Source organism: Artemia franciscana, chromosome 13, assembly GCF_032884065.1.
Source record: "Artemia franciscana chromosome 13, ASM3288406v1, whole genome shotgun sequence".
Taxonomy (NCBI): domain Eukaryota; kingdom Metazoa; phylum Arthropoda; class Branchiopoda; order Anostraca; family Artemiidae; genus Artemia; species Artemia franciscana.
In genome coordinates, this window is record NC_088875.1 from 27,708,909 (window position 1) to 27,735,674 (window position 26,766).

General features: G+C 35.3%; 1 protein-coding gene across 3 annotated transcripts in view; it reads left to right on the forward strand.

Moving 5' to 3' along the window:
• The first annotated feature begins 20,787 nt into the window (after nt 1–20,787).
• LOC136034757 (lysosome membrane protein 2-like) overlaps nt 20,788–26,766 on the forward strand; it is a 59,435-nt gene continuing 53,456 nt past the window's right edge. Inside the window, exon 1 of one of the 3 annotated variants that reach the window (XM_065716140.1) lies at nt 20,788–20,923. In XM_065716140.1, the coding sequence (XP_065572212.1) occupies nt 20,897–20,923 (27 nt within the window). In that variant the 5' untranslated portion in view covers nt 20,788–20,896. Of the gene's footprint in view, nt 20,924–21,072; nt 21,097–26,766 lie in introns of those variants that run through there. The other 2 variants (XM_065716143.1, XM_065716141.1) reach the window with 2 other exon arrangements.

Sequence of the window (26,766 nt, forward strand, 5' to 3'; positions counted from 1 at the left end):
AACCTTATAACTATGTCTTTGGGGACGACTTACTCCCCCACATTTCCCGTGGGAGGGGCAACAAGTTACAGACTTTGACCAGTGCTTACATATAGTAATGGTTATTGGGAAGTGTACAGGCGTTTTCAGGAGGATTTTTCTGGTTGGGGGAGGGGTTGAGAAGAGGGGGATATGCTGGGGGAACTTTCCATCGATAGTTTGTCATGGCGGAAGAAAATCTCCATGAAGGGAGCGCAGGATTTACTAGCATTATTTAAAAAAAAAAAATGAAAAAATAAATATGAAAAAGTTCTTTCAGCTGGAAGTAAGGAGCAGCATTAAAACTTAAAACAAACAGAAATTATTACCCATTTGAGGGGCTCACCTCCTCCTAATACCTCGTTCTTTACGCTAAAGTATTTTTAGTAATTTCAACTATTTATTCTACAGCTTTTGTGATTCTGGGGTCATTCTTAATGAATTGGGACAAAATTTAAGCTTTAATGTAAAGAGCGAGGATCTGACAAGGGGGGAACCCCCTCATATATGTAATAAAAATATGAGAATACAAAAGTTCTTTACTTAAGCTAATTTATAAGTTACGTAAATCTTTTACTAATAAAAATATTCGTAAAAAATCAAAAATTCTAGTTGCCTTTTTAATTAACCAAAAAACCGGAGGGCAACTAGGCTTCCTCCCCCGCTCTTTTTTTCTCAAAATTATTTGATCAAAATTATGAGAAAGCCATTTAGCCAAAAAAAAAAAAATGCAAATTTTGTTTTAATTATTCCTCTGCCGAGAGCCAAAATCAAAACATGCATTGATTCAAAAACGTCCAGAAATTAAATAAAAAAAAACAAGTTTTTTTAACTGAAAGTAAGGAGCGACATTAAAACTTAAAACGACCAGAAATTACTTCGTATATGAAAGAGGCTGCTTCCTCATCAACGCCCCGCTCTTTACGCTAAAGTTTTTTACTGTTTTAAAAAGAAGAATTGAGAGAAAGAGTCAAACATTAGCGTAAAGAGCGAGCCGTTAATGAGGAAGCAGCCTCTTTCATATACGAAGTAATTTCTGGTCGTTTTAAGTTTTAATGTCGTAGTAAGCAGGGTTGCGGGGAACTTTGACCGTTGGTAATGGCTGTCTGAAGCTGAAAATTAAAGATAATGCTGTAAACGCTTTATTAGATCTTGTCAAAGAGCTCAGGTTAGCTATTCAAACATTCCTCGCAGTTTAAAGTATGGAAGAGACTTCTAATATTTGACAGTTGGGTGGTACATGAACTAGTCAAAGATTGAAAAGTTGTCATAATCGAAAGAGCTCTCGTTAATTTTGTGTAGCATAAATATTGTGAATCTTGAGTGTATTGTAACTTCAGGCACACGGTTGATAAAAACGAAAAATAACAGCGCTTAGCTCAATTGTTGCACCACGATATACCAAGCTACTCGGTACTTTTTAACGTCAACATTATATCCAAAAACTGTCACGGTGATAGTACTGTGATCTTTTTACCTCCCGATCCGTCATAGCCGTCTGATTTCTGTCAAAACTTTTACTTTAGAGAAATGCTGACAGCAGACGATAATACCACAGAGTGAAGCACAGACTGAATTATATTGATTAAACTTAAGCCAGCAATAGATTTAGTTGGACGCCTATATTTTATTTTTTATTGAACAACTGACGCTGCAAAGCCTGGGTCATCCTAAATCTGTTATGGCTGACGATCAACTCATCATAGAAGAAGGCAAAGTGCAGTATCAGAAGACAAAGGTTATTGTAAAGGTAGGGAAAAAACCGCTGATGGTGTTTCTTCTTCTTCTGCATTACAAGCTTGGGCAAAAGTTGTTTTATATTTAAAGAATTCTTCAACAGGAATCGATTGAGGTCGTGCTAAGTAATTACACATATTCTTCCTTCAACTATCATGCCACTTTACCACTAAATTAACCAATAATTTAAACTAGGAGCATTCCTCAAGCGTCATTGCCTTAGGAACTACAGACTGAATTGTAAGCGTTTGGATTGAATTCTTCGAACAAGAAATTTAACCTTATTGCGATTTGGGCCAAATCGCTTTCTGATATTTTGTCTTTTGGAAATATGAAATTAGAATATTAGGTTTATGATACCAGAAAGTGGAGTTCTGGCAGTGTTAATGGCCGAGTCTTAGTAGAATATAGAATAACATGTTTCTCAAGACGTAATTCTAAGGACCCTGGGAAGCATTTATAAGCGTATCCTTGAAGCGTTTATTCAGTTCCTCTCCTGTGTTAATTCAGTCAAGTTCTTGTTTTGTCTTGTGTTTGTTTCAAACCATTGCATATAGACTTTGTATAATAAATGCATCGTTTGTACTAAAGACACTCTTGTACCTCCTCCCGCGAGAAGCCATCGTTCTGAACGATTCGACTACACGCATACCAGTACCAGATGCATACTAAAATAAACCCCGTCATCAACAAAAAGAAAGCGGAGGTTTTTAGATCTCTCTTTCGTTTGTATTCTCAAAGATGTTTTTAAAAGACAATGCTTAAGCGTCTGGTAGGTTTTCTAAGAGTAAACAGTTTCTTCCATCAGCATCAGTTCGGATTTTGTGCAAAAAATTCAATGGAAACATACATATAACGAACTTTTCCGGTTTATGCGTCAATCTCTAGATTACAGACTCATTCCTGCAGTCATTTCCCTTTATGCGAAGGAAGCTTTGGGCTGTCTTGCACACAAGGTCCTTATTGGTTATCTATCTCAACACGATGAACATTGGGAAGCACTGTCTTAGTTCTCTTTATACCTCACTGGCAGAGATATTGGTCCCGAAACCGCAGATGAGCAATTCCATTTAAATACGGATTGCCCCAATGATCAATTCTTGGACCATTCCTCATCTATGTTAAGGAACCCTACTGGTATTTTAGCACACCCATTACCAATGTCTGCTTTGGAGTGTGTGAGAAAAATTTCTCGTGTTGCATCCAGTTAATATGAGTTGAAGTTCCAGAATCATCCGAGACCTGAAGTATCTCTTTTGTCGATCCTCAGTCTTTTTTCTTCTCTCTTGTTTATTCTGTATTTCAAAGTATTTCGGAATTATTTCCAAGCCCTTCTTTTGTCTATCCTTAGTCTTTTATTCTTCTCCCTTTTCTGTCTTTCTTTGTATTACTGTTCCTCTGTGTGGATGTCCACATTTCTATCTCTACTTGCATGTGTAAACTAACTTGAAGAGAAAGTGGCTAAAGACCTATAGTAAACTACCCACACTCGTCTCAGTCTTCTGAAGATGACGGACATTTATATTTCATCCGTATCTTCGCTGAGATACCAATACTTCAACAGATATATCCCATCGTGCTTTTCGAGACTACTTCTAGTAGGGAGGGAAGTAAACTCACTCGAACATGGGAAGTCTGAAGATATAATAGTTTCAGCCATTTGCGCAGTACGTGCCAAAACTGTTGGTCGTGCTTGGAACTTAATTCCTGCTGAGACCTGGCTGTCTGAAACGCTTAGTTTCTTTAAGAAACGCCCGAAAAGTATTTTATTATGGGTAAAAGATAAACAAGAATCAATTTCGTTTTTGTTGAGCATTGTTTAATTAGCGTTAGTTACAAGCGTTAGTTGAGTATTGTTTAATTAGCTTAATGATGTAGAGGAAAATTTAGCACAATTTTGTCTGTCAGGTGGTGGAGAGATTGCCACATTCTAGCGAACAGACAGTGAGTGGATTTCTTATTCCTTATTTACTTATTTTAAGGCTTAGTCTAGAATGAATAAGTTTAGTATTAGTATTAAATAGTTATTATAAGTAGTTTCCCAAATAACAGACTATCGAACACTTTGGGATATTGTAATTTTAAATCTCTATTTAATGAAATGAATGGAGCTTGAGCTTGAAACAGATTTAGCTAATAGATTTGTAAATGGCAAAAGAATAAGAGACAGTATTATGTAAGGGCAATTCTAACTCTAAAATCAAACATGAGAAAAAAACATAGTCCTAGACTATTAAATAATGTCAACGGTTAAACTACTAACGAAATTCTTTCACGAGGTAGGTAAGTTTATGTCAAATTTGAACGTTTTAAGTTATAGGGGTTTTCCTCTTACTTTGATAAGATGTGTAAGCGGTATTCTTATTAACTAACAAATCCTTCGTCGTTTACTGGGTTTACTAAAAAAAAAAATCTGTGAAACAAAGAGTTAATTTTTGTTTTTTTTTGGTTTTTCATTTTACAAAATGAAAAAACAGTTTCATCATGGCTGCTTATTTTACCAAGTTGAACTTAGTTTAAAACCTGGCGATAAAAGCATAAATTGAAAACAATGACTTATACATTTATACTCCAGCTCTAATAAAAAATATTATTCCATGTTTTATCCATGTATTAATCCATGTTTTTGGCGGATATCGTCCACCACACCATGTTGAATAGTTGATGTTCTGTAGCTAGGAAACCAAACCGTCATATTTCGATACAGAGTTATCATCTCTCACGTTTCTGTATTTGAGTTTTAAGGTATTTAACACAAGGTAAGAACTATGTCTTCACCTAGTTTTAATTGGTCTCGATTTTAGAATGGGGTTTTTTACATTTACATTCCAGCTCTAATAAGAAAGATTATTCCAAGTTTTACCCATGTTTTGTTCCGTGTCTTATGATGGATACCGTCCACCACACCATATTGTATAGTTTATGTTCTGTAGTTAGCAAACCGAATCAGCTTATTTCGATACAAAGTTATCTTCTCTCATGTTTCTGTATTTGAGTTTCAAGGTATTTAACAAAAGGTAAGAACTATGTTATCACCTAGTTTCAATTGGTCTCGCTTAGAAATGGGGTTTACTAAAAAAAAAAAAATCAGATGAATTAGGAAAATGGGAACTTTACTGGAAGCTATAGTTTAAAAAAAGAGTAACGCAAAATGTGTAGCATCAGAGCATCAAATTAACATGCACGTGTTCTTCGGTACAGTTGGTTGGATTCAAATAAGTTTCTTAGTTTAAAGGGTTTTAAATCGTTTATTTCATTGTAATGTATATTTAAGAAACCAAGCTAAAAACTGGGAAACATAGGATTTTAGCGGTGAAAGATGGGTAGCATAAATATGGAGAGATGGAGTTGCATTCTATAGACCCGTCAGTAGTATAGGTCTATTGGTTCTGACAACAGCCCTATCCCATCAATTTCCGGCTCCGACACTTTTTAGATCCCATGTATACACTTATACTCCAGCCGGTGCCATAGAGGGAATACTAGAGCTAATTGGAGTTACCAATCCCTTGCACCTGGTCTGTTGAGCATCTGGTATTGTATAATCATCCATGTCGTCGATGAAACAATGCCATGAATACAAGCGGCCAGTACTCTCACCATTACTACGACACACATAGCGTTATCTCATCTTCCAGTGATAAGAACATTTCAAAGAAGCATATCTTGCCATGTATTATTTCGCAGTGAAATGGGCCTATACTCCAAGTGACAAGTACTCGGTATCTTGCGTAAGGCTTCCGGTGCTGTATGCATTTGAATGCCAATATATTTGATGTAAAAGAATGGGAATTGCCTGAAGTTATTATTATTTAATTAAATTGAGTTTGGTGACAAACATGTCTAAAAGGAATTTTGACAAGGACTATAATATACAAGAGGGTTGTAATCTATATTTTTTTGTATACGTTTAGCCGACTAGTGATTTTTCAATATAGTTCTAGTTTTGTCAAATGACATTTCAGATTCATAGGTCAGGGTTTCTTTTCTTAATGGCATTCTATTATCCTGGGAAAGAACGACTAATGAATACATGGCTGTTTAAACTAAGAAATGAAAAAAAGGTCAGAGGTGTTTTTTGAGAATTTTCATAGGTCAGAATATATTTTTCTTAATAACATTCTAATAGCATGGAAAAGAATAACTTATGAATGCCTTGCTGTTTGTGCTAAGAGGTGAAACGAAGACCAGAGGAGTTTTTGATATTTTTCATAGGTGGAAGTTTTTTCTGAATGACATTCTAACACCGTGGGAAAGAACGACTGTTGAATGCCTAACTGTTAACGCTAAGAGTTGAAAGAAAGACCAGACGAGTTATTGACATTTATGATTGGTCGGAAGTGTAACAAAGGAACACTTCTTTTTGTTTTTTTGCTTATTCAACTATAAAGTAGGAAGCTATATTAAGACTCAGGAAGAACAGAAATTATTCCATATATTAGGAGGCAAATCTCTGCTTATTGCTTCGTTGTTAACGCTAGGTTAGGTTAGGCTAGATTATATTAGGTTTGGTTAGGTTAGGTTGAAATTAGGTAGAAAGCCAAATCACTTTCTGATATATTGTCTTTTGGAAATATGAAATTAGAATATTAGGTTTATGATACCAGAATGTGGAGTTCTGGCAGTGTTAATGGCCGAGTCTTATTAGAATATAGAATAACGTGTTTCTCAAGACGTAATTCTAAGGACCCTGGGAAGCATTTATAAGCGTATCCATGAAGTGTTTATTCAGTTCCTCTCCTGTGTTAATTCAGTCAACTTCTTGTTCTGTCTTGTGTTTGTTTCAAACCATTGCATATAGACTATGCATAATAAATGCATCGCTTGTACTAAAGACACTCTTGTACCTCCTCCCGCGAGAAGCCATCGCTCCGAACGATTCGACTACACGAATACTAGTACCAGATGCATACTAAAGTAAACCCTGGCATCAACAGAAAGAAAGCGGAGGTTTTTAGATCTCTCTTTCGTTTGTATTCTCAAAGATGTTTTAAAAGACAATGCTTAAGCGTCTGGTAGGTTTTCTAAAAGTAAACAGTTTCTTCCATCAGCATCAGTTTGGATTTTATGTAAAACATTCAATGGAAACATACATATAACGAACTTTTCCGGTTTATACGTCAAACTCTAGATTACGGACTCATTCCTGCAGTCATTTCCCTTTATGCAAAGGAAGCTTTGGACTGTTTTGCACACAAGATCCTTATTGGTTATCTGTCTCAACACGATGAACATTGGGAAGCACTGTTTTAGTTCTCTTTATACCTCATTTGCAGAGATATTGGTGCCGAAACCGGAGATGAGCAATTCCACTTAAATACGGATTTCCCCAATGATCAATTCTTGGACCATTCCTCTTCCTCATCTATGTTAAGGAACCCTACTGGTATTTTAGCACACCCATTACCAATATCTGCTTTGGAGTTTGTGAGAAAATTTCTCGCTTTGCATCCAGTTAATGAGTTGAAGTTCCAGAATCATCCGAGACCTGAAGTATCTCTTTTGTCCATCCTCAGTCTTTTTTCTTCTCTCTTGTTTATTCTGTATTTCAAAGTATTTCGGAATTATTTCCAAGCCTTTCCTTTGTCTATCCTTATTCTTTTATTGTTCTCCCTTTTCTGTCTTTATTTGTATTACTGTTCCTCTGTGTGGATATCCACATTTCTATCTCTACTTGCACGTGTTAACTAACTTGAAGAGAAAGTGGCTAAAGACCTATAGTAAACTACCCACACTCGTCTCAATCTTCTGAAGATGACGGACATTTACATTTCATCCGTATCTTCGCTGGGATACCAATACTTCAACAGATATATCCCATCGTGCTTTTCGAGACTACTTCTAGTAGGGAGGGAAGTAAACTCATTCGAACATGAGAAGTCTGAAGATATAGTAGTTTCAGGCATTTGCGCAGTACGTGCCGAAACTGTAGGTCGTGCTTGGAACTCAATTCCTGCTGAGATCTGGCTGTCTGAAACGCTTAGTTTTTTTAAAAAACGCCCGAAAAGTATTTTGTTATGGGTAAAAGATACAGAAGAATCATTTTTGTTTTTGTTGAGCATTGTTTAATTAGCGTTAGTTACAAGTGTTAGTTGAGTATTGTTTAATTAGCTTAATGATGCAGAGGAAAATTTAGCACAATTTTGTCTGTCAGGTGGTGGAGAGATTGCCACATTCCAGCGAACAGACAGTGAGTGGATTTCTTATTCCTTATTTCCTTATTTTAAGGCTTAGTCTAGAATGAGTAAGTTTAGTATTAGTATTAGATAGTTATTATAAGTAGTTTCCCAAATAACAGACTATCAAACACTTTGGGATATTGTAATTTTAAATCTCTATTTAATGAAATAAATGGAGCTTGAGCTTGAAACTCATTTAGCTAATAGATTTGTAAATGGCAAAAGAATCAGAGACGGTATTATGTAAGGGCAACTCTAACTCTAAAATCAAACATGAGAAAAAAACATAGTCCTAGACTATTAAATAATGTCAATGGTTAAACTACTAACGAAATTCTTTCACGAGGTAGGTAAGTTTATGTCGAATTTGAACGTTTTAAGTTATAGGGGTTTTCCTCTTACTTTGATAAGATGTGTAAGTGGTATTCTTATTAACTAACAAATCCATCGTCGTTTACTGGGTTTCCTAGAAAAAAAAAATCTGTGAAACAAAAAGTTCATTTATTTTGGTTTTTCATTTTACAAAATGGAAAAGCAGTTTCATCATGGCTGCTTATTTTACCAAGTTGAACTTAGTTTAAAACCTGGCGATAAAAGCATAAATTGAAAACGGTGACTTAAACATTTATACTCTAGCTCCAATAAAAAAGATTATTCAATGTTTTATCCATGTATTAATCCATGTTTTTGGCGGATATCGTCCACCACACCATGTTGAATAGTTGATGTTCTGTAGCTAGGAAACCAAACCGTCATATTTCGATACAGAGCTATCATCTCTCATGTTTCCGTATTTGAGTTTTAAGGTATTTAACACAAGGTAAGAACTATGTCTTCACCTAGTTTTAATTGGTCTCGATTTTATAATGGGGTTTTTTACGTTTACATTCCAGCTCTAATAAGAAAGATTATTCCAAGTTTTATCCATGTTTTGTTCCGTGTCTTATGATGGATACCGTCCACCACACCATATTGCATAATTAATGTTCTGTAGCTGGGAAACCGAATCAGCTTATTTCGATACAAAGTTATCTTCTCTCGTGTTTCTTTATTTGAGTTTCAAGGTATTTAACAAAAGGTAAGAACTATGTTATCATCTAGTTTCAATTGGTCTTGCTTTTAGAAATGGGGTTTACTAAAAAAAAATAAGATGAATTAGGAAAATGGGAACTTTACTGGAAGCTATAGGCTAGTTTTAAAAAAAGAGTAATGCAAAATGTTTAGCATCAGAGCATCAAATTAACATGCACATGTTCTTCGGTACGGTTGATAGGATTTAGATAAGTTTCTTAGTTTAAAGGGTTTTAAATCGTTTAATTCATTGTAATGTATATTTAAGAAACCAAGCTAAAAACTGGGAAACATAGGATTTTAGCGGTGAAAGATGGGTAGCATAAATATGGAAAGATGGAGTTGCGTTCTATAGACCCGTCAGTAGTATAGGTCTATTGGTTCTGACAACAGCCCTATCCCATCGATCCCCGGTGCCGACACTTTTTAAATCCCTTGTATCCACTTATACTCTAGCCGGTGCCATAGAGGGAATACTAGAGCCCATTGGAGTTGCCAATCCCTTGCACCTGGTCTGTTGAATATCTGGTATTGTATAATCATCCATGTTGTCGATGAAACAATGCCATGAATACAAGCCGCCAGTACTTTTAACATTACTATGACACACATAGCGTTATTTCATCTTCCGGTGATAAGAACATTTCCAAAAAATATATCTTGCCATGTATTATTTCTCAGTGAGGGGCTTTATGCATTTGAATGCCAAGATATTTGATGTAAAAGAATAGGAATCGCCTCAAGTCATTATTATTTTATTAAATTGAGTTTGGTGACAAACATGTCTAAAAGGAATTTTGACAAGGACTATAATATACAAGAGGGTTGTAATCTATATTTTTTGGTATACGCTTAGCGGACTGGGGCTTTTTCAATACAGTTCTGGTTTTGTCAAATGACATTTCAGATTCATAGGTCAGAGTTTCTTTTCTTAATGGTATTTTATTATCCTGGGAAAGAACGACTAATGAATACATGGCTGTTTAAACTAATAATAATCATAATTTATTTATCACCCACTTCACAAAAACAGAGGTTAAATGGAGTAAAACACAAAAGAAAAACAGCAAAAGTAATACAAGAAACAAATTTAATCACATACAGAAAAAAGACGGATAAGGCGATTAAAACATCCTAGACTATAAATCGCTTCAATAGCTAGATTGGCAGATAATTTTTCGAAAGCAACAGTAATATCTGTCGCACAATACTTTTTAACCAGTTTTGTATTCCGGTAAGAACGAGGTAGATATAACCGAAATTTGCAATACCGGTAATAATTTATACGAATACGTTTTAGATCACCAGTCGACAGAAGTGGCCTAATAACAGAACAGAAGAGTACGGAATGATCGCAGAAATTTGAGTAAAGCCGAGTTAGCGCTCTTCTCCTATAGTGTCCACGATTTGCTACAATCTTAGAGTAACCGAGCCTCAGCTTATCACTAATATCTTTGACAGCACGAGACCGGAGAGCATTCATAGAATCGCAAACTGTTATACCAAGCCAACGAAACGATTTAACACGAGGAATACGAAAACCACCGCAGTATAGTGAATCTGAACAATTATTACCGTTGAAAACAAGAAAGTCGCACTTGTCAATATTTAGTTACAGGCCGATATCGCGGAAAGCAGAAGTAACTGACTTCACTGAACGGGCAAGACCAGACTCAGTTTGACTAATCAGAAGAAGGTCATCCGCATAAGCCAGATATGAGATATCAGATGGTCCTAGTAGGCACTTAGTCGATATTGTTGGTAGTACATTTTCAATACAAGCATTAAAAATATACGGCGAAAGAATTCCCCCTTGTCTTACACCGCAACGAACAGGGATATGACCAAAATAAGAATTATCTAATGACTTAAGGCGAAGGTAAGAATGGGAGTACCAAAAACGAAGCACGTGAATTACCGACGGATTTATTCCTCTAATTATGTCCATGCTTGAGTATGACAAATACTGTCAAATGCTTTAGACAAGTCTAGGGTTGCGAAATAAAGTACACGACGAGTGCGATGGGCATCTTTTAATAAAGAAGTCAAAGCACGGTGAGCATGCTGACAGCCTAGCCCCGATCTAAAACCAAATTGATTATCATCATTTAGAGCGAGCTTAGTGATATGAGGTAGTAGCAGGTGTTCAAAAAGCTTGCTAAGAGTACAAGCTACCGTTATTGGCCTATAAGAACTACAAGAAACCGGATCTTTTCCTTTTTTTAGAAGTGACGTAACACTACCGCATAAGAACGAGTTGGGCACACACGAACTACTAAAACACATTTGAAAAAACAGTTGGAGATGAGATACCAGTTCAAAAGAATTCGGAACAAGATTCAAAACACTAATCCCATCAATATCCAAAGATTTAGATTTTAAACCCTTAATACCTTTAACAATAGCCCACTTTTCAACTGGAATCACATGTCTGTGACATAAACGTGACGGCAATTTTTTTTCGAGCAAACGTGAGAAACGCTTATGCACTGCATAATTAACTTTCGAAAATATTTTTGAATAGTGTTCGATCCAAGATGGACGAGGTATAATATCACTAGAACTTGTATCCGGAAACTTGGCAGAATTTATCACTTTTCGCCACTCACTATTACTTTTTGGAAAAGTTTCACCGGAGTAACGAACGGCACGAAGATGGCGTTTATATTCGAGTTTAGTCTTTTCTTTTAGATCAAACACAGTACCCCGAGAAGGTTGACCACAGGCAGACCAGATTCTTAACCAGAATTTGGACTTATTCTTGACTTTTTTCAGCAAAGGATCACACTTCCAAATTGGTTTTTGGGTATTCCGCCTGACACGGATCAGTGGGACGGCCACATCTTCAGCTTGCTTTATACATAAGATAATGTCACGATGATAGCGATTCAAATCAGCACGAGCATTGTCAATAATGGGGTACGCATTTGTGCAAAGAAGATGGAAGGGGACACATACGGTGGACAGTAGAGCTCCAAGTGTAGCAAGGTAAAGAGGCATGTTCGCACTTGACCAATCACGTTTTTCAAACCACTTATGCGACAGTGATGGTTGGTTCGAGTATACGTCAGAAGTAACCGTAATATCAAAATACAGAGGTAAATGATCATAATCTCTCTCATCTTCATCAACATGTACTGCTGAAGTTTGTAATGAATGATAGCAGATACAGTGGTCCAAATTTGAGACAGAACCACTACAGTGGATATATGTAAAACTGAGGTCTTTCGCTAGGACCTTAAATGCTGAGGGTAGACACTGAAAAAGCGCTTCCTTTCGTGTCGAGGAAACGGTGATGTCACAGTTTAAGTCGCCTATAAGCACCCACTTGTATCCGAGACGCTCAATACCAGATATGAGAGCCTTTAATTTGTTGCAGGCATTAGCATAACTGGAGAAAGAAGAAACGGATCTTCTATCATGGGGCAAATAGGCGTTGATTAGGATCACGTCTGCAAGCCAGATTGCAAAATAGTGTTCAGAGGATTGGTAGCAGCTAGGAGACAAATATCTAGGCAAAGATCGCTTAATTATACAGGCAAGACCGCCAGAAGGCCTGCCTCGGGTACGGCGGGCATTCGTTGTGAAAACAGCATGTTGAGAACTTCGCCTTAGAAAGTTTACACTGCAACTTGGGAGCAGGTGTTCTTGTAAGAGAACAACATCATGATTTGCTAGTTTCTCATCAAGGCTTAACACTTTATCCTTTGTCCCATTGATGTTGAAAGAGCACACTGAGACTTTATACTCATTCATGATTGCAAGCAAGAAGGTCGTGGAACTTTGGAATTTGCAAGAGCCTTTAGTTTGGAGCAACGAAAACTGTAAGCAACATGATCCCCACTACAATTTGCACACTTTGGGGTGTTACTGCAAGGTGAGTCACTAGAGCTCATATGGGGGCCAGCATTTGTAGTTTTGATCGGGAAATTTTGCGGCAAGGTGGTCAGGTGATTGACATTTCCTGCAGCACCTAGGAATTCGCCGATATTCATACGCTCGGAATAGTTCATAGCCTATCTTCAGTCCAGATTTAAGGGCCGAAGAAAGAGAGATTTCGTCTTCGAACATAATTTTCACACAATTTGAGCTCCCAATTCTCATAGCGTCTCGAACACCCCTGCAAACTTTAAGAGGCGCAAAATCAAGATCAAGTGCAACGCCTTTCATTATGCCGAAAAACTTTTTCTCCACCATTTTTGCTTCACAATCACGAAAAACCGAGCGTGCAGATTTACAAAAGTCAGCAGCGGCCACGCTATCGATCTTCACAATCAATTTATCACCAGAGGCGCGCACAGTATCAATGCACTCGTATTTCAAGTGCATTTCATATTTCATATTTCAAGAAATGAAAGAAAAGGTCAGAGGTGTTTTTGAGAATTTTCATAGGCCAGAGTATATTTTTCTTAATAACATTCTAATAGCATGGAAAAGAATAACTATTGAATGCCTTGCTGTTTGTGCTAAGAGGTGAAACGAAAACCAGAGGAGTTCTTGATATTTTTTCATAGGTGGAAGTTTTTTCTGAATGACATTCTAATATCGTGGGAAAGAACGACTATTGAATGCCTAACTGTTAACGCTAAGAGGTGAAAGAAAGACAAGACGAGTTTTTGAGATTAGTGATTGGTCGGAAGTGTAACAAAGGAACACTTCTTTTGTTTTTTGCTTATTCAACTATAAAGTAGGAAGCTATATTAAGACTCAGAAAGAACAGAAATTATTCCATATATTAGGAGGCAAATATCTGCTTATTGCTTCGTTGTTAACGCTAGGAGACGAAACCAACACCAGAAAAGTTTTATTGTGGTTTTTTATAAGCCAGAGTTTACTTTTCTTAATGACTTTCTAATAGCAGGAAAAAATGATTATTGAATGTGTCGCTGTTAATGCTAAGAGAATAAACCAAGAACAGAAGAATTTTTTAGATTTTTTCATAGGTCTGAGATTTTGTCTTAATTACATCGTAATAACATGGGAAAGAACGTCTATTGAATACCTAACTGTTTACGCTAAGAGGTGAAAACAAAACCAGAGGAGTTTTTTTAGATTCTTCATAGACCAGAGTTTATTTTTCTTAATGACATTCAAATACCATGGGAAAGAACGACTATTGAATGGATAACTGTTTAAGCTAAGAGGTGAAACCAATACCAGAGGATTTTTTGAGATTTTCATGGATTAGAGTAGATTCTTCTTAACTTCTTTATAATACCATGGAAAAGAAAGGCTATTGAATGCCTCGCAGTTTACGATAAAAGGTGAAATCAAGACCAGAGGAGCTTGTGTTTTAGATATTTCATAGGTCAGAGTTTACTTTTCTTAATGACATTGTAATAGCACGAAAAAAAATGACTAGTGAATGTCTTGCTGTTTAAGCTAAGAGGTGAAACCAAGACCAGGGAACTTATGAGATTTTTCATTGGTCGGAGTTGACTTTCCTTAACGGCATTCTAATACCATAGAAAATAACGACTATTAAATGCCTCGCTGTTTACTCTAAAAGGTGAAACTAAGACAAGAGGAGCCACACCCAACAAATAATCCACCATCAAGTGATTACCTTTCATATCAGAGAAACAACAGATTTAGCTTCCCTAATAACCCTATTAACAGAAGTATGACAAATAAATGAATGTATTTGTTAACTAAAAAGAATTCAGGATGCCTTAACTCGGTTGGAAAAGCAACTTGTTGCCACAGCAGGGGTTGCTAATGAAAGGGGAATTTTCTTCTTTTTTTTTTGATGACTTAAAAAAAAGGGAATTTTAATACTTGATACATTGCGAAAAATCTTCTGGAGATCTTTACTCCTCAACGCAGCCCAGGGCAAATCTTACAAGTTCTTGTGTAATGGAAACGATTTCCGGTCGAAAGAGTGTATCAATTACTAAAACGAGTTGAAAGGGTTGCTAATTCATATGCAAATTCAATGGGCTTTTGGGATAGACTAAGAAACCCGGCAGTTCAACCATTGGCACTACACACACTTCGGGAAGGTGCTTGCATAACTTTTAAAAGGGTACAGTCCTTATTGAGCCAGGGGAAGGAATGGAAGGATATATAAATGATTCAACAAATATCGTAAGAAATGATACACCTTTAATAATAATTTTTAACAACTCTAAGGAACCAATATTTCTTCCTAGACGGGCTACAATAGTTACTTTTGAAGAAATTGAATGTAATCTGATAACTTCCTTTGGGTGATATGGAATTCATATAACAGTTTAAGTTATCACATTTAAATAGCCGCCAGGAAATCAAATCAGAATTAATAGCCTTGCTGAAAGAGCTTCGTGAAGTATGCTTTACTCATTGTTACGACGTGAGCAAAAACAGCCTTATAGAACATAGAATCGATATAAACAAAACCAAGCCAGTTCTACAGCCATGTTTGTTCAATCTACCTCTCAAAATGCAAGAACTACTGCAAGAACACATCCTTGCCATGGCCAGAACCGGCATAATCTGTCGGGAAAGGTCAGAACTTTGTTTTCCAATTTTTCAGGTTGAAAGCCTAAAAACGGAAAAATAGTGCCACAGAATAAATGGACCGTGGAAACCTCACGAATGGCCTTTGATTGTAGGGAAATAAAGGTAGTGGTAAAATACTCGGCTTGGCCTATCAGAAAATTCAAGACGTTTTACATTAACTAAGCAATAAGAAACCTTTCACCGTCCTAGATCTTAAGCATGTGTTTTTTTACGTTCCCCTGCATCCTGATAGCAGACGTTATTATACATTTCATTCACCAAGGTGTGTTTCGTATACACGGAATGTTGTGCCTTGGGGTGCCAACGTCTCGCCATGTGCATTTTGAAAATAGTTAAATCTGCTCCTTTATAACTTCATTTTCTGGGACATGTTATCCATGTATTTAGATGATAACTGTATTTTGTCAGTTGGGGATGATTGGCAACACCTTAAGAACATTAAACGGATTTTACGCAGGTTAAAGCAACTCAATGTAATATTAGAGGTGGGAAAGGTACAATTCTTTGCCCCTTAACTAGACCTGTTGGGATATTCAGTAACAAATCAAGGTATCGCACCTTTAAAAAACAAATTGGAAGCCATTAAAGGCATTAGTAGACCTATAAATCCCAAGGAATTACGATTCTTTTTAGGAATAACTGGGTGGTACAGAAATTTTTATATCAATTATGGTGAACTTACCGCACCACATACAAAATTTCTTCGGAAAGGAGAAAATGGGTTTTGGGAAGATATACAAGAATTTTTTTTTAATTTAAAGAACAAACTTTCAAATGAAAAATCCATATTCCTTGCCTTCCCAGATACAACAGGTCAAAACCCTTGTTATATAGCAGTTGACGCTAGTGCCATAGCAACTGGCACTATTCATATGGAAAAATTTGTTAACGAATTTCGTCTTGTCTTGACTTTCAGCAAGCTTCTGTCTAAACAGTTTGCTAGATAAGATAATCTCTTAAGGGAACTATTTGGTATTACTCAGGTAGTAACGAATACTCGTCCAAGTTATATAGGATATGCCTACTTCTTTCAGAGAATCCTCAATCCATTTTCAGTATTTGCCCGGCAAATACCATTTATCTGATGTTTTAAGTAGACCTGCTACCGAAACTATTGAAAAGCCTGGACCTCTCTAAATGACAGAAAGCGAACTTGAATTTGTCGCCGCGGGCTTAAACTCAACCGAAGGAGTGGAAAACTTAGGGATTGAACAAATGGAAATGCTCAAATTACAAAGAGACGATGAAGATTTAAATTTAGTAATAAAATTGATAGAAAAAAAATTCTATCAAATGAAGATTTAAATATAATAATAAAATTGATAGAAAAAAATGGGACTAAACTAGACGCCAAGGAAACGTCAGGAAACAGTTCAGGATGTATAGAAAAAAATGGGACTGAACTATACACCAAGGAAGTGTCGGGAAATAGATCAGGGTGTATAGAAAGAAAAGGGACTGAACTAGACGCCAAGAAAGCGTCAGGAAATGGTACAGGGTATGAAATAAAGCTATGGTTACTCAGAATCGTGGACGGAATAGCGTTTGATCAATACAATTCTATATTATTATCCACAAAAACAAACAGGAAAAAATCGGGTCCATTTGATACTAAAAATTGTTTTACCTGGGATTCTTGTTGATTCTTGTACATTGGTACATTGGTACATTGGTACATTGGTCTTGTAAATTGATACATTTAAACGAAATTTTCAGATCACTTGACTCGGTCGAAAAAAAAAAACACTTGATAGATTAAAAGTAATTGGTATTTTTCAATACATGAGAAAAAAGGTAAAGACAGTATTTCAAAGCTGTCATATTTGTTTATGAAGAAACACAATTCCAATGTCCATACATCCAGTAATTGGGAAAACAGATACTGCAATGTTTCCGTTTAGAATAGTTAGTATTGATACCTCAGACCCCCTCCCACCACTATCTAATGACACTGGTGCTCCGGTTCGTCATATAATTATACTTATAGAGCACTATACTTATTTCGTCGTCCCTCCATTAAAAGAAATAATGGCAAGATCAATTTGTAATTCTAGCCGAATCGCTGTTTCTTATTCGACAAATCAGCACACGAGAAATGAATGGGAAATCGTTCAATAAATTTAGAATTAATTTCAAATAGCGAAATAATCGGAATCGGAGAACAAACCATTTTGGTAAGTCCATTGAATAATCAAGGTGATAATAATAGTGAACAATATGATCACCATGTAAATAATACCAGTTTCTCTACACCTCAATCTCAGGTAGTATTGGCAGACAACAAAGAGAAAGTATAAGTTCTACGCCAACTACTTCAAAAATGAATCAAAGAGGAGCAATCCCTCCATTTTGTAGTCTTTCACCAGGGATTGAGATGACTTATAGAAATACAACCTTAGGAAGTAACCAAAATTCACATCGAGATCGAGGCCGGTGAAAACGATCAAGGCAACCCTATGGGTTTTATTAGGACTTAGATTCGTATGGGTAGCATATTCAGATCTTAAAACATTCCAACTTCCAGATATGCGTACGATCATTTTAGTAGCTATTCAATATCCTTTCTTTGATATCTCTTATATAAGAGTGCATAAACTAGCTTTTTTTATTTTAAAAATTGAGCAAAAGAAAATTATATATATGGACAACATTGCTGCTGTTGCCAGGATTTCCTTGGAATGAATAAATTGATAGTTACAAAGGTGAGTTGAATTTTATCGCATATTTTATAAAGAAAATAGGAATAATCTCCAATCCTTATTTTTATACATCTTCTGCAAAGATAGGCTTTCGCTGCAATAAAATGCTCTAATATTTATTTTCAAGTGTATTTGATATGTTTTCGTGTAGGGACAATTTTATGTGACTGCACACCTAGTAATAAAGAGGCTTTCACTTAAAGACAGTGTCAAGATTGGCACTTTTTATGGCCGAGTCAGGAAGTATAATTTAAAGACTTATCAAGCCTAAGTGATTCCCCGTCAAAACAGAATAATTTCACTTCAGGTGTATGTTTATATGAGTGCACACTTTAATTTTGTTTTTGTTGGATTAAAAAAAAAAGAAAAAAGATTTGTTTGCATCGTGTTATTGTAATCCTTGCCACAGAACGAGTATGCACGAAAATGTTTTTGCTGCATATATTGTTGTAGATACTTTTGTTCTTTTAATTTTTGTGTGACCCAGTTTGATTTAGCTGTTAATAATTTCTTCTACTCGTCAAAAGAGAAGAGTCCTGTTGTGCTTCTTTGTACTGGTGCCGGATTGTGTTCTATTTTTACGCTTGTTTTATGGGTATTCCGCATTGTATAACTAGAAAAAATTTCTCTATCATAGTTTAAAACTTAGTTTATAGAAATCTATGGAATTTAATGGATGTAAAAGATAATCTACAAACTTTTTTTAATCACTCAAAATTCTAAAGGGAGATAATGATAATGAATTTTGGTTCTCTTTAAGCGGGAGGGGGATTGTAAACTCTTCTGCATATTACAAACTATCTTCCGGATTTAATATAGTATCAGATGACATAGCTGTCAACATGTTGTTGAAACACAAATTTAACATATTTTATCAAAGAATTAAGGTAATTTCCATGAATTTATATGTAATATCTATTGCATCCGCGTGCATTTCCTTAAAATGCTCTAGAGAATATATTCAAAACCCGTAGAAAAGAATTGTATATATTTGTATGTTTAGTATTAGTCCTTAGTAGGGAGAGTCTAACCTATGTATTGAATGAGATAAGTGTCTGCTTCTGATTATGTTTTGATATAAATAAAGGCTTTTTATATATACATTTATGAACTTAAATATCTTCGTCTACAAATGATACATAGTATATAAGCACCATTGGATGAACCAGCCAACTGTTAGACAACGAAAATTAAAGCTTACATTGCTTTCTCTGCATTGAAGTTCAATTATATCGTCTTGCTCGGAAGAAGTTCAGTCATGGCCAAATAAGTTGTGGCTGATCCTTAACTTATCTATAATAAAACAAATATTGGGTCATTTGATAGTCTGAAAAGCTCTGGAAAGGGGTTAGGGTAACTTTGGCTTTTGTATTCATACCCGATTACTATTGATTTCTAATTTTATGAGGCAATTCTGTTTCCATCGCAATTTGTAAAAAAGAGTTCATTGGTCTGTAAATCATTGTCTTTGCAAAGTTAAGGGACCAAAAGCAAAAATTCTGGAATCCGAACGTCTCCCTTAAACTTACCATTTGTATGGTTGTTTCACCTCTTTTGGGTCCTAAGTAAAACAGTTCAAAATAGGGATGATACCTTTTTATTGACAGTGAATAGATATAAAATTATTTAACTGGATATTTCGAACACATATACAGCGTTCATCATCAGCAGTTTTAGTGCTGTAGTTTTACTGAGTTTTACTGCTGATGATGAACACTGTATATGTGTTCGAAATATCCGGTTAAATAATTTTATATCTATTCGCTGTCAATAAAAAGGTATCATCCCTATTTTGAACTGTTTTACTTTCGTCATGGAAAGGCAGTGTGGTCTTCGAAGTTATCTTTTGGGTCCTTATTATTCAGGGTGATCCCTGAAATCGTGTGATCACAGGAATAAGCTAATCTTCACCAAAACAATACGAGAGTAAATATCACATGGTGCTTCCATTCATTGACTGCTGTTACTTATGTGCTATTGGTGTCACAGGTTAGATACACAGGACTAGAAAGATTGCAGAGTGGACGACATAAAATGAGGGGCTGATCTAGGGGTAGCTTGTGGGGTACTTGCTTCCCCAGAAGGTCAAACGTTGCACTAGTTAACAGGAGTGAAGGGGCAAAAAATGTCAATGGAGAAGCTTAAATTTCAGCTGTAATTCACATCCCCTAACATTAATAGTGTATCCCCCTTGATCAAATACATCATAGAGCATACATGTTACATAGCCTAAACGGTTTTTCTGATTTTTTATTCCGTAGAAAATCAAGGGCCGAGAGATTTTGTCTCACCCCGTCTCGTAAATTTTCAGACATACACATGTTTTATATTTTTCTACTCTTGATTTTTCACCGATCATTCAAGATATAATCCTAAGTAAACAACTTCAACATCTTTGAGTTTTTCGAAATACATCTTTTAATTTTTTACGTCTATTTTCCATCTCTTTCTTATGATTGAAATAATAAGCAGGAACCTGCAGTTCAGAAACAAAATGTCCGCAGAAGATTCTAACTAGCGTCACAATTCTCTTTGCTCCTTGCCCAAGGCTAATATTCATTCTAACTAATGATAATATTTCTAGTGTGAAAGGCAACGTAACAGAATAGGCCCGCCTGTTGCGATTTAGTGGGTCTCCAAAGTCTGGTGAATGACGTGATTGGGAAACTTTTTATATCCTCGTATATTTAAATGAAGAGTGATAACGCCATTGCACGAGTAAATAGAAATATTTTCATTTTTAATCAAAACATTAGGGAACCACGTCAGTGTTCTTTTTGTTTGTAGTTTTATGGTGTATTTGTCTATAACTTTTGTTATTCATGCAAGAAAAACAGAATGGATAAATAACGTTAAACTGTAGATAGTTTTATATGTCCATGATGACCATGGTTTGGTTATACAGTAGTCGTATTTCTCTTATATTTCTTTCCTTTGTGTTACAAAGTCAAATAATTTTAGTTACATTCGGGCAAACATGTAAAGGTTAAAAACTACTGCACTTGAAGCAGAGAAAACATAGTATTGTCGAGGCTGGAGACAATATTTTAATTTCAACCATGATTGCGATCATTTTTCTGAAAACAAAAATTAAATTTGTATTCCTCCCAGGCTATATACAACTAATGCTTCAAAATTCCCTATTTTATCCTCCATAACCTTGTGAATTTCCATCCCAATGTTTTCTAGGATACATTTTTAGATCTTATTCCAAATCATTTTAAACATTATGCACACTCTTTAACTTAAAAATGTATCGGTCTCTCTTTTGCTTTCTCTCGCATTTTTTCCTTTCTTTTTCTGTAAATGGTTCACTCTCATATTTTCTTTCCTTAGCATACTTTCATTGCTTACTTTCTTTATTTTACATTCGATTCGCTGTTATCGTTTTTATATTTGGGGGTTCTTAACCCATGCAAGGTCAGCTTCAGTGGTAGGCTACTTGTTTGCTCCAATCATTTTGTTGCAATAACTTTATCAAAGGTTAGTAAAATAAATAGTAATAATACCAATAACAACTTCCAGCATCCTCCATTGAGGCTCATCGTATTTAGTCCATTTTTTCACAGATAATCGATTAGTTAAATAGTGGAAATATTTGTCTATATTAGTCTAATTGTCACTGTCGTGGTAAAAAAAAAGACAACTCATTTCTCAGAATTTCTTTGTTCATGCATTATGAAAAGGCAGTACAGTATCCGTAATGAATTATATACATTTACCTCATCACCCAGGAACATGGCACTGACAGAAAATAATACCCATAAACGATTGCACCCAAGAATACTGCACCCACCCATGCCTTCAATGCCCCTTGGATGGCTTATTCAGTGATTAAAACTTCATTATCACCCATTATTTATAGGTGCAATATCTGCAGATGCAATTTTTATTTGATGAATCATAGTAAGTCATCCATGGGTTCCATCTTTCATGGGGGATCTCTTCTACTGTTGTTTTAATTTTACACTAACAATTTTAGCAATTTTAGATCTTCCATTGACACACTAACAATTTTAGATGACTCAAATATAAAAAACAAGACTATTAAATAAAAGTAAAGAATAACATTGATACATACAACGAACAAAACCATCCTGTATAAATGGTGGGCTGCCTCCGCTCAGCCACCGACTCGTTACGCTAGTCTTATAACACAGTACCGATTTCAATATTACGAGGACAACAAATATAAATTAGTAGATAATTGTAAGCTTTTATATTTAGTGACTGATTTTCAAAACATTAAAGTGAAGAATTAAAATAATTTTGAAAAAAACGAAAATTTTCTGAAGGAAATAAAGAGTGAGGCTGAAACTTAAAACGAACCGAAAATTATTACTTCACAGTTTATGCAACATATATCCATAACAATAGCTCAAGTAGACTAGCTCATGATATTTTCCTGTATTTTTACAACTTTTAAAACTAGCGTTTTAGTGAGAACACATAATCCGCGCAGAAATAAGAGAAAAAGAAAATAGTAAAAATCCTGCGTCCGTAAACACCCTGTCAATAATAAAAGACTAATGTTTAAGGTTCTTCCTATTGTTTCACCGGTCACAATATTGATAAATTGTAGCATAAAGCTCGAACTGTGTATAAAAATCAAATAGTTTCAGTCTTCAGAAAAGTTTTTGAAAAATTTGTAAATATGCGAAAGCATAAGCAAGAAGAAACGAGCCTATTTGTAGATAGCTATTATCTTAAGCCCCGCCGCCGATCCGATTTAGTGGTGGCCCGCAGCCCATAAAAAATTTGCCACCGGTAAAAAATTTTGATGGCGTGCCACCGGTACCTGGTGCTGAAGCGTGCCGCTAGTCTGTCGATATTTAGCCTTACGTTTTTTAGTGATTAATTTTAAAGCTTTTTCCACAAAATAAGTTTTTCAGAGAAAAGTAAAGAGCTCCATTACGCCAAGAATGAGCAAAAATAGAGTAAAGAAATCTTCCAAGTACAAAACTACCACAAGTCACTATTAATAGATAAATAAAACTCAAAAACGAACAGAAATTACAATAAATAGCCAAGTCAAATTCAACGAGGCAAAATTAACATGAATAGAGCTGATAACCCCCATGTCACCTCAAAACCAAAAAACAGTTTGCACTTTACTGAAAAAAAACTAACAAATATTAAATGACCGTGGATTGTCAGTTTAATTGACATATTCCTTAAAAGTCTCGATAGTTTTTTACTTACGAAACTAAGAAAAGCGAAAACAAAATGTATTTTGTTCTCAGTAAAGCACAAATTGTGTTCTGGTCTTGAAAAGGCATGGGGGCTTTTAACCCTAATCATGTTAATTTCTGCTCATTTTGAATTTGACTTGGCTATTTATTGCACTTTCTGTTCGCTTTGAGTTTCATTTATTTACTTTTTCTTTGAAAAACTCGTTTTGAGGAAAAGGTTTTTTTTTAATTGATTTCTTTTCGTTTTTTATTGACATTACATAAAAAAACTAGTTTTTTTTTAACTAGAGCGACATTAAAACTTAAAACGAACAGAATTTATTCCGTATATGAAATGGGTTGTCCCCTCCGCAATCCCTTGCTCTTTACGCTAAAGTTTTTAATTGTTTTAAAAATCAGAATTGTGGCAAAGAGTGAAACTTTAGCGTTAAGAGCAAGAGATTGCGGAGGGGACAACCCATTTCAAATACGGAATAATTTCTGTTCGTTTTAAGTTTTAATGTCGCTCCTTACTTTCAGTTAAAAAAAACTAGTTTTTTTATGTAATTCCTGAACATTTTTGAATTAATGCATGTTTGATTTTGGCTCTCCACACATAAATTATTAAAATGAAATTTGCATATTAATTCCTTTTTTGGCTAAATGGCTTTCTCTTAGTTTTGATCAGACGATTTTGAGAAATAAGGGGTGGGGAAAGCCTAGTTGCCTTGCAATTTTTCGGTTACATAAAAAGGCAACTATAAATTTTAATTTTTAACGAATGTTTTTATTAGTAAAAAATATACGTAACTTAAGAATTAGCTTACGTAACAAACTTTTATATTCTTAAATTTTTATTATGTATATGAGGGGGTTTGTACCCTCGTTAATACCTCGCTCTTTGCACTAAATCGTAAGTTGTGTCCCAATTCTTTAAGAATGACCCCTGAATCCGAAAGGCCGTAGAATAAATAGTTGAAATTACTAAAAATACTATAGCATAAAGAGCGAGGTATTTTTCTCCTCCTAAATACCTCGCTCTTTATGCTAAAGTATTTTTAGAACCCCTCATATGCGTAATAATCTCTGTTCGTTTTAAGTTTCAATGCTACTCCTTACTTTCAATTGAAAAAACTCTTCCATGTTCATTTTTTCATTGTTTTTTTTTATAGTAATTTTAGAAAATCCTGCGCCCTTTTCATTAAATTTCTGTTCCCCCATGACATTTTTCTCCAAGGAAAGATCCTCCCACATAGCTCCCTCCCCTCAACCCCACCCCCAAAACCCAAAAAAAATCCCCTGAAAACTCTGTACACTTCCCACTAACCATTATTATATGTAAACACTGGCCGAAGTTTGTAACTTGCAGCCCCTCCCCCAGGGACTGTGGGGGAGTAAGTCATTCCCAAAGACATAGTTATTATGCTTTTTGACTATGCGGAAGAAAATGGCTATCTCTAATTTTTGATCCGTTGACTTTGGAGAAAAATGAGTGTGGGAGGGGGCCTAGATGCCCTCCAATTTCTTTGGTCACTAAAAAGGGGAACTAGAACTTTTCATTTCCGTTAGAATTAGCCCTTTTGCGACATTCTAGGACCACTTGGTCGATACGATGACCCCTGGAAAAAAAAACAACAAAAAAACACGCACCCGTGATTTGTCTTCTGGCAAAAAATACGAAATTCCACATTTTTGTAGATAGGATCTTGAAACTTCTACAATAGGGTTCTCTGATACGCTGAATCTGATGGTGTGATTTTGTTAAGATTATATGACTTTTGGGGGTTGTTTCCCCCTATATTTTAAAATAAGGCAATTTTTCTCAGGCTCGTAACTTTTGATGGGTAACACTAAACTTGATTAAACTTATATATTTAAAATCAGCATTAAAATGCGATTCTTTTGATGTAGCTATTGATATCAAAACCCCATTTTTTAGAGTTTTGGTTGCTATTGAGCCGGGTCACTTCTTACTACAGTTCGTTACCCCGAACTGTTTGATAGTCTTTTTCATGGAAAAAATAACATTTTATATTTTTTCAGCTTTTCTAGATAAAAGTCCATAGTATGGGTTGCTATTTGTATCTTGGTGAAGCTTTTTCAACAGTTTTTAATCCTGATATAAACAGTATTTTTTAATTTAATTTTATAGCTTCTGAAGTTGGCCTGAAAAATAAACTTAATATGACTGACAAAAGATTCTATCTATGCTGTTGGACAACCTGTATACACTTACACTCTTTTTATATCTTTAAATTGCAAGAGCAGAAGTAGTAATAGCAGTATCCCCAAAAGTTTCGAATTATTACCCCCAGTTTTTCTCAATATATTGCTGAGGTGTCTTATAGGCAACCATAAACACAATGGCTTTTGCTTTATTTTAAAGTTACATAGTTTTAAAGCATCATAGGTCAATTGCATAATTGTGTGTGTGTCTGTGTGTTTTTTTTTTGGGGGGGGGGGGGTTGAAATGCCTAATATCCCTAAAGAAATAGTTGCTGTACCGTTCTACTATGCTGAACAAAATGACTGACTCAAATTTTGACTTGATGCGTTTGGAAAATGAAGCGGTTTGAGATATGGGCTGTTTGCCCTCCAATCTTTTGCTACTCTTAAAAAGGGCACTAGAACTTTTAATTTTGAGTCGAATTAACTCCTTCAAGAGTTTCAATGATATTCCTAGCTATTACCGTGTGGTGCTGCCTATGATATTGCTTAAATTACGACGAAGACCACACTGCCTTTCCATCACAAACACCAAAAACTAGAAGAACAATAGGGAATTTTTTATTGGTTTTTTATTGGACAGTGGGAAACAAATTAGAATGAATATTTCGGCCCTATGTCCAAGGGCCGTCCTCAGCAATAGAAATAAGAAAAGACAACTTACGAGAGGATAAAATCAATAAAACTAAAATGAACAGTTTTTCAAAACAGTCCCAGCATCCTTACCTCAGCGAAGTTCAACCAGGACTGAAAAATAAATTGTTATGAAACAAGGCAATTCAATGAAATGAAAGAAAATGATTTAAAAACAGGTTTTTCGCGGCTGATCTTATAGGTCTATTTGTGACAGGCTCTGTGTTAATATTTATTGGTTTTTTAAAATATTTTGTAAGGTCATTTTTAATTAAATTTATGTATAAAGCACTCAGTGAATATTCTCCTAAATCCCTATTTTAGTAAATATTATTATTAATCTTAAGTCTGATTTCAATTACTTCTCGAACTACTTGCTTTATCACGAACACCAAAAACAAGAAGAACAATAGGGAATTTTATTAAGACGGTGGGAAACAAATTAGAATGAATATTTAGGCACTATGTCCAAAGGCCGTCCTCAGCAATACAAATAAGAAAAAACAACTTACGAGAGGATAAAATCAATAA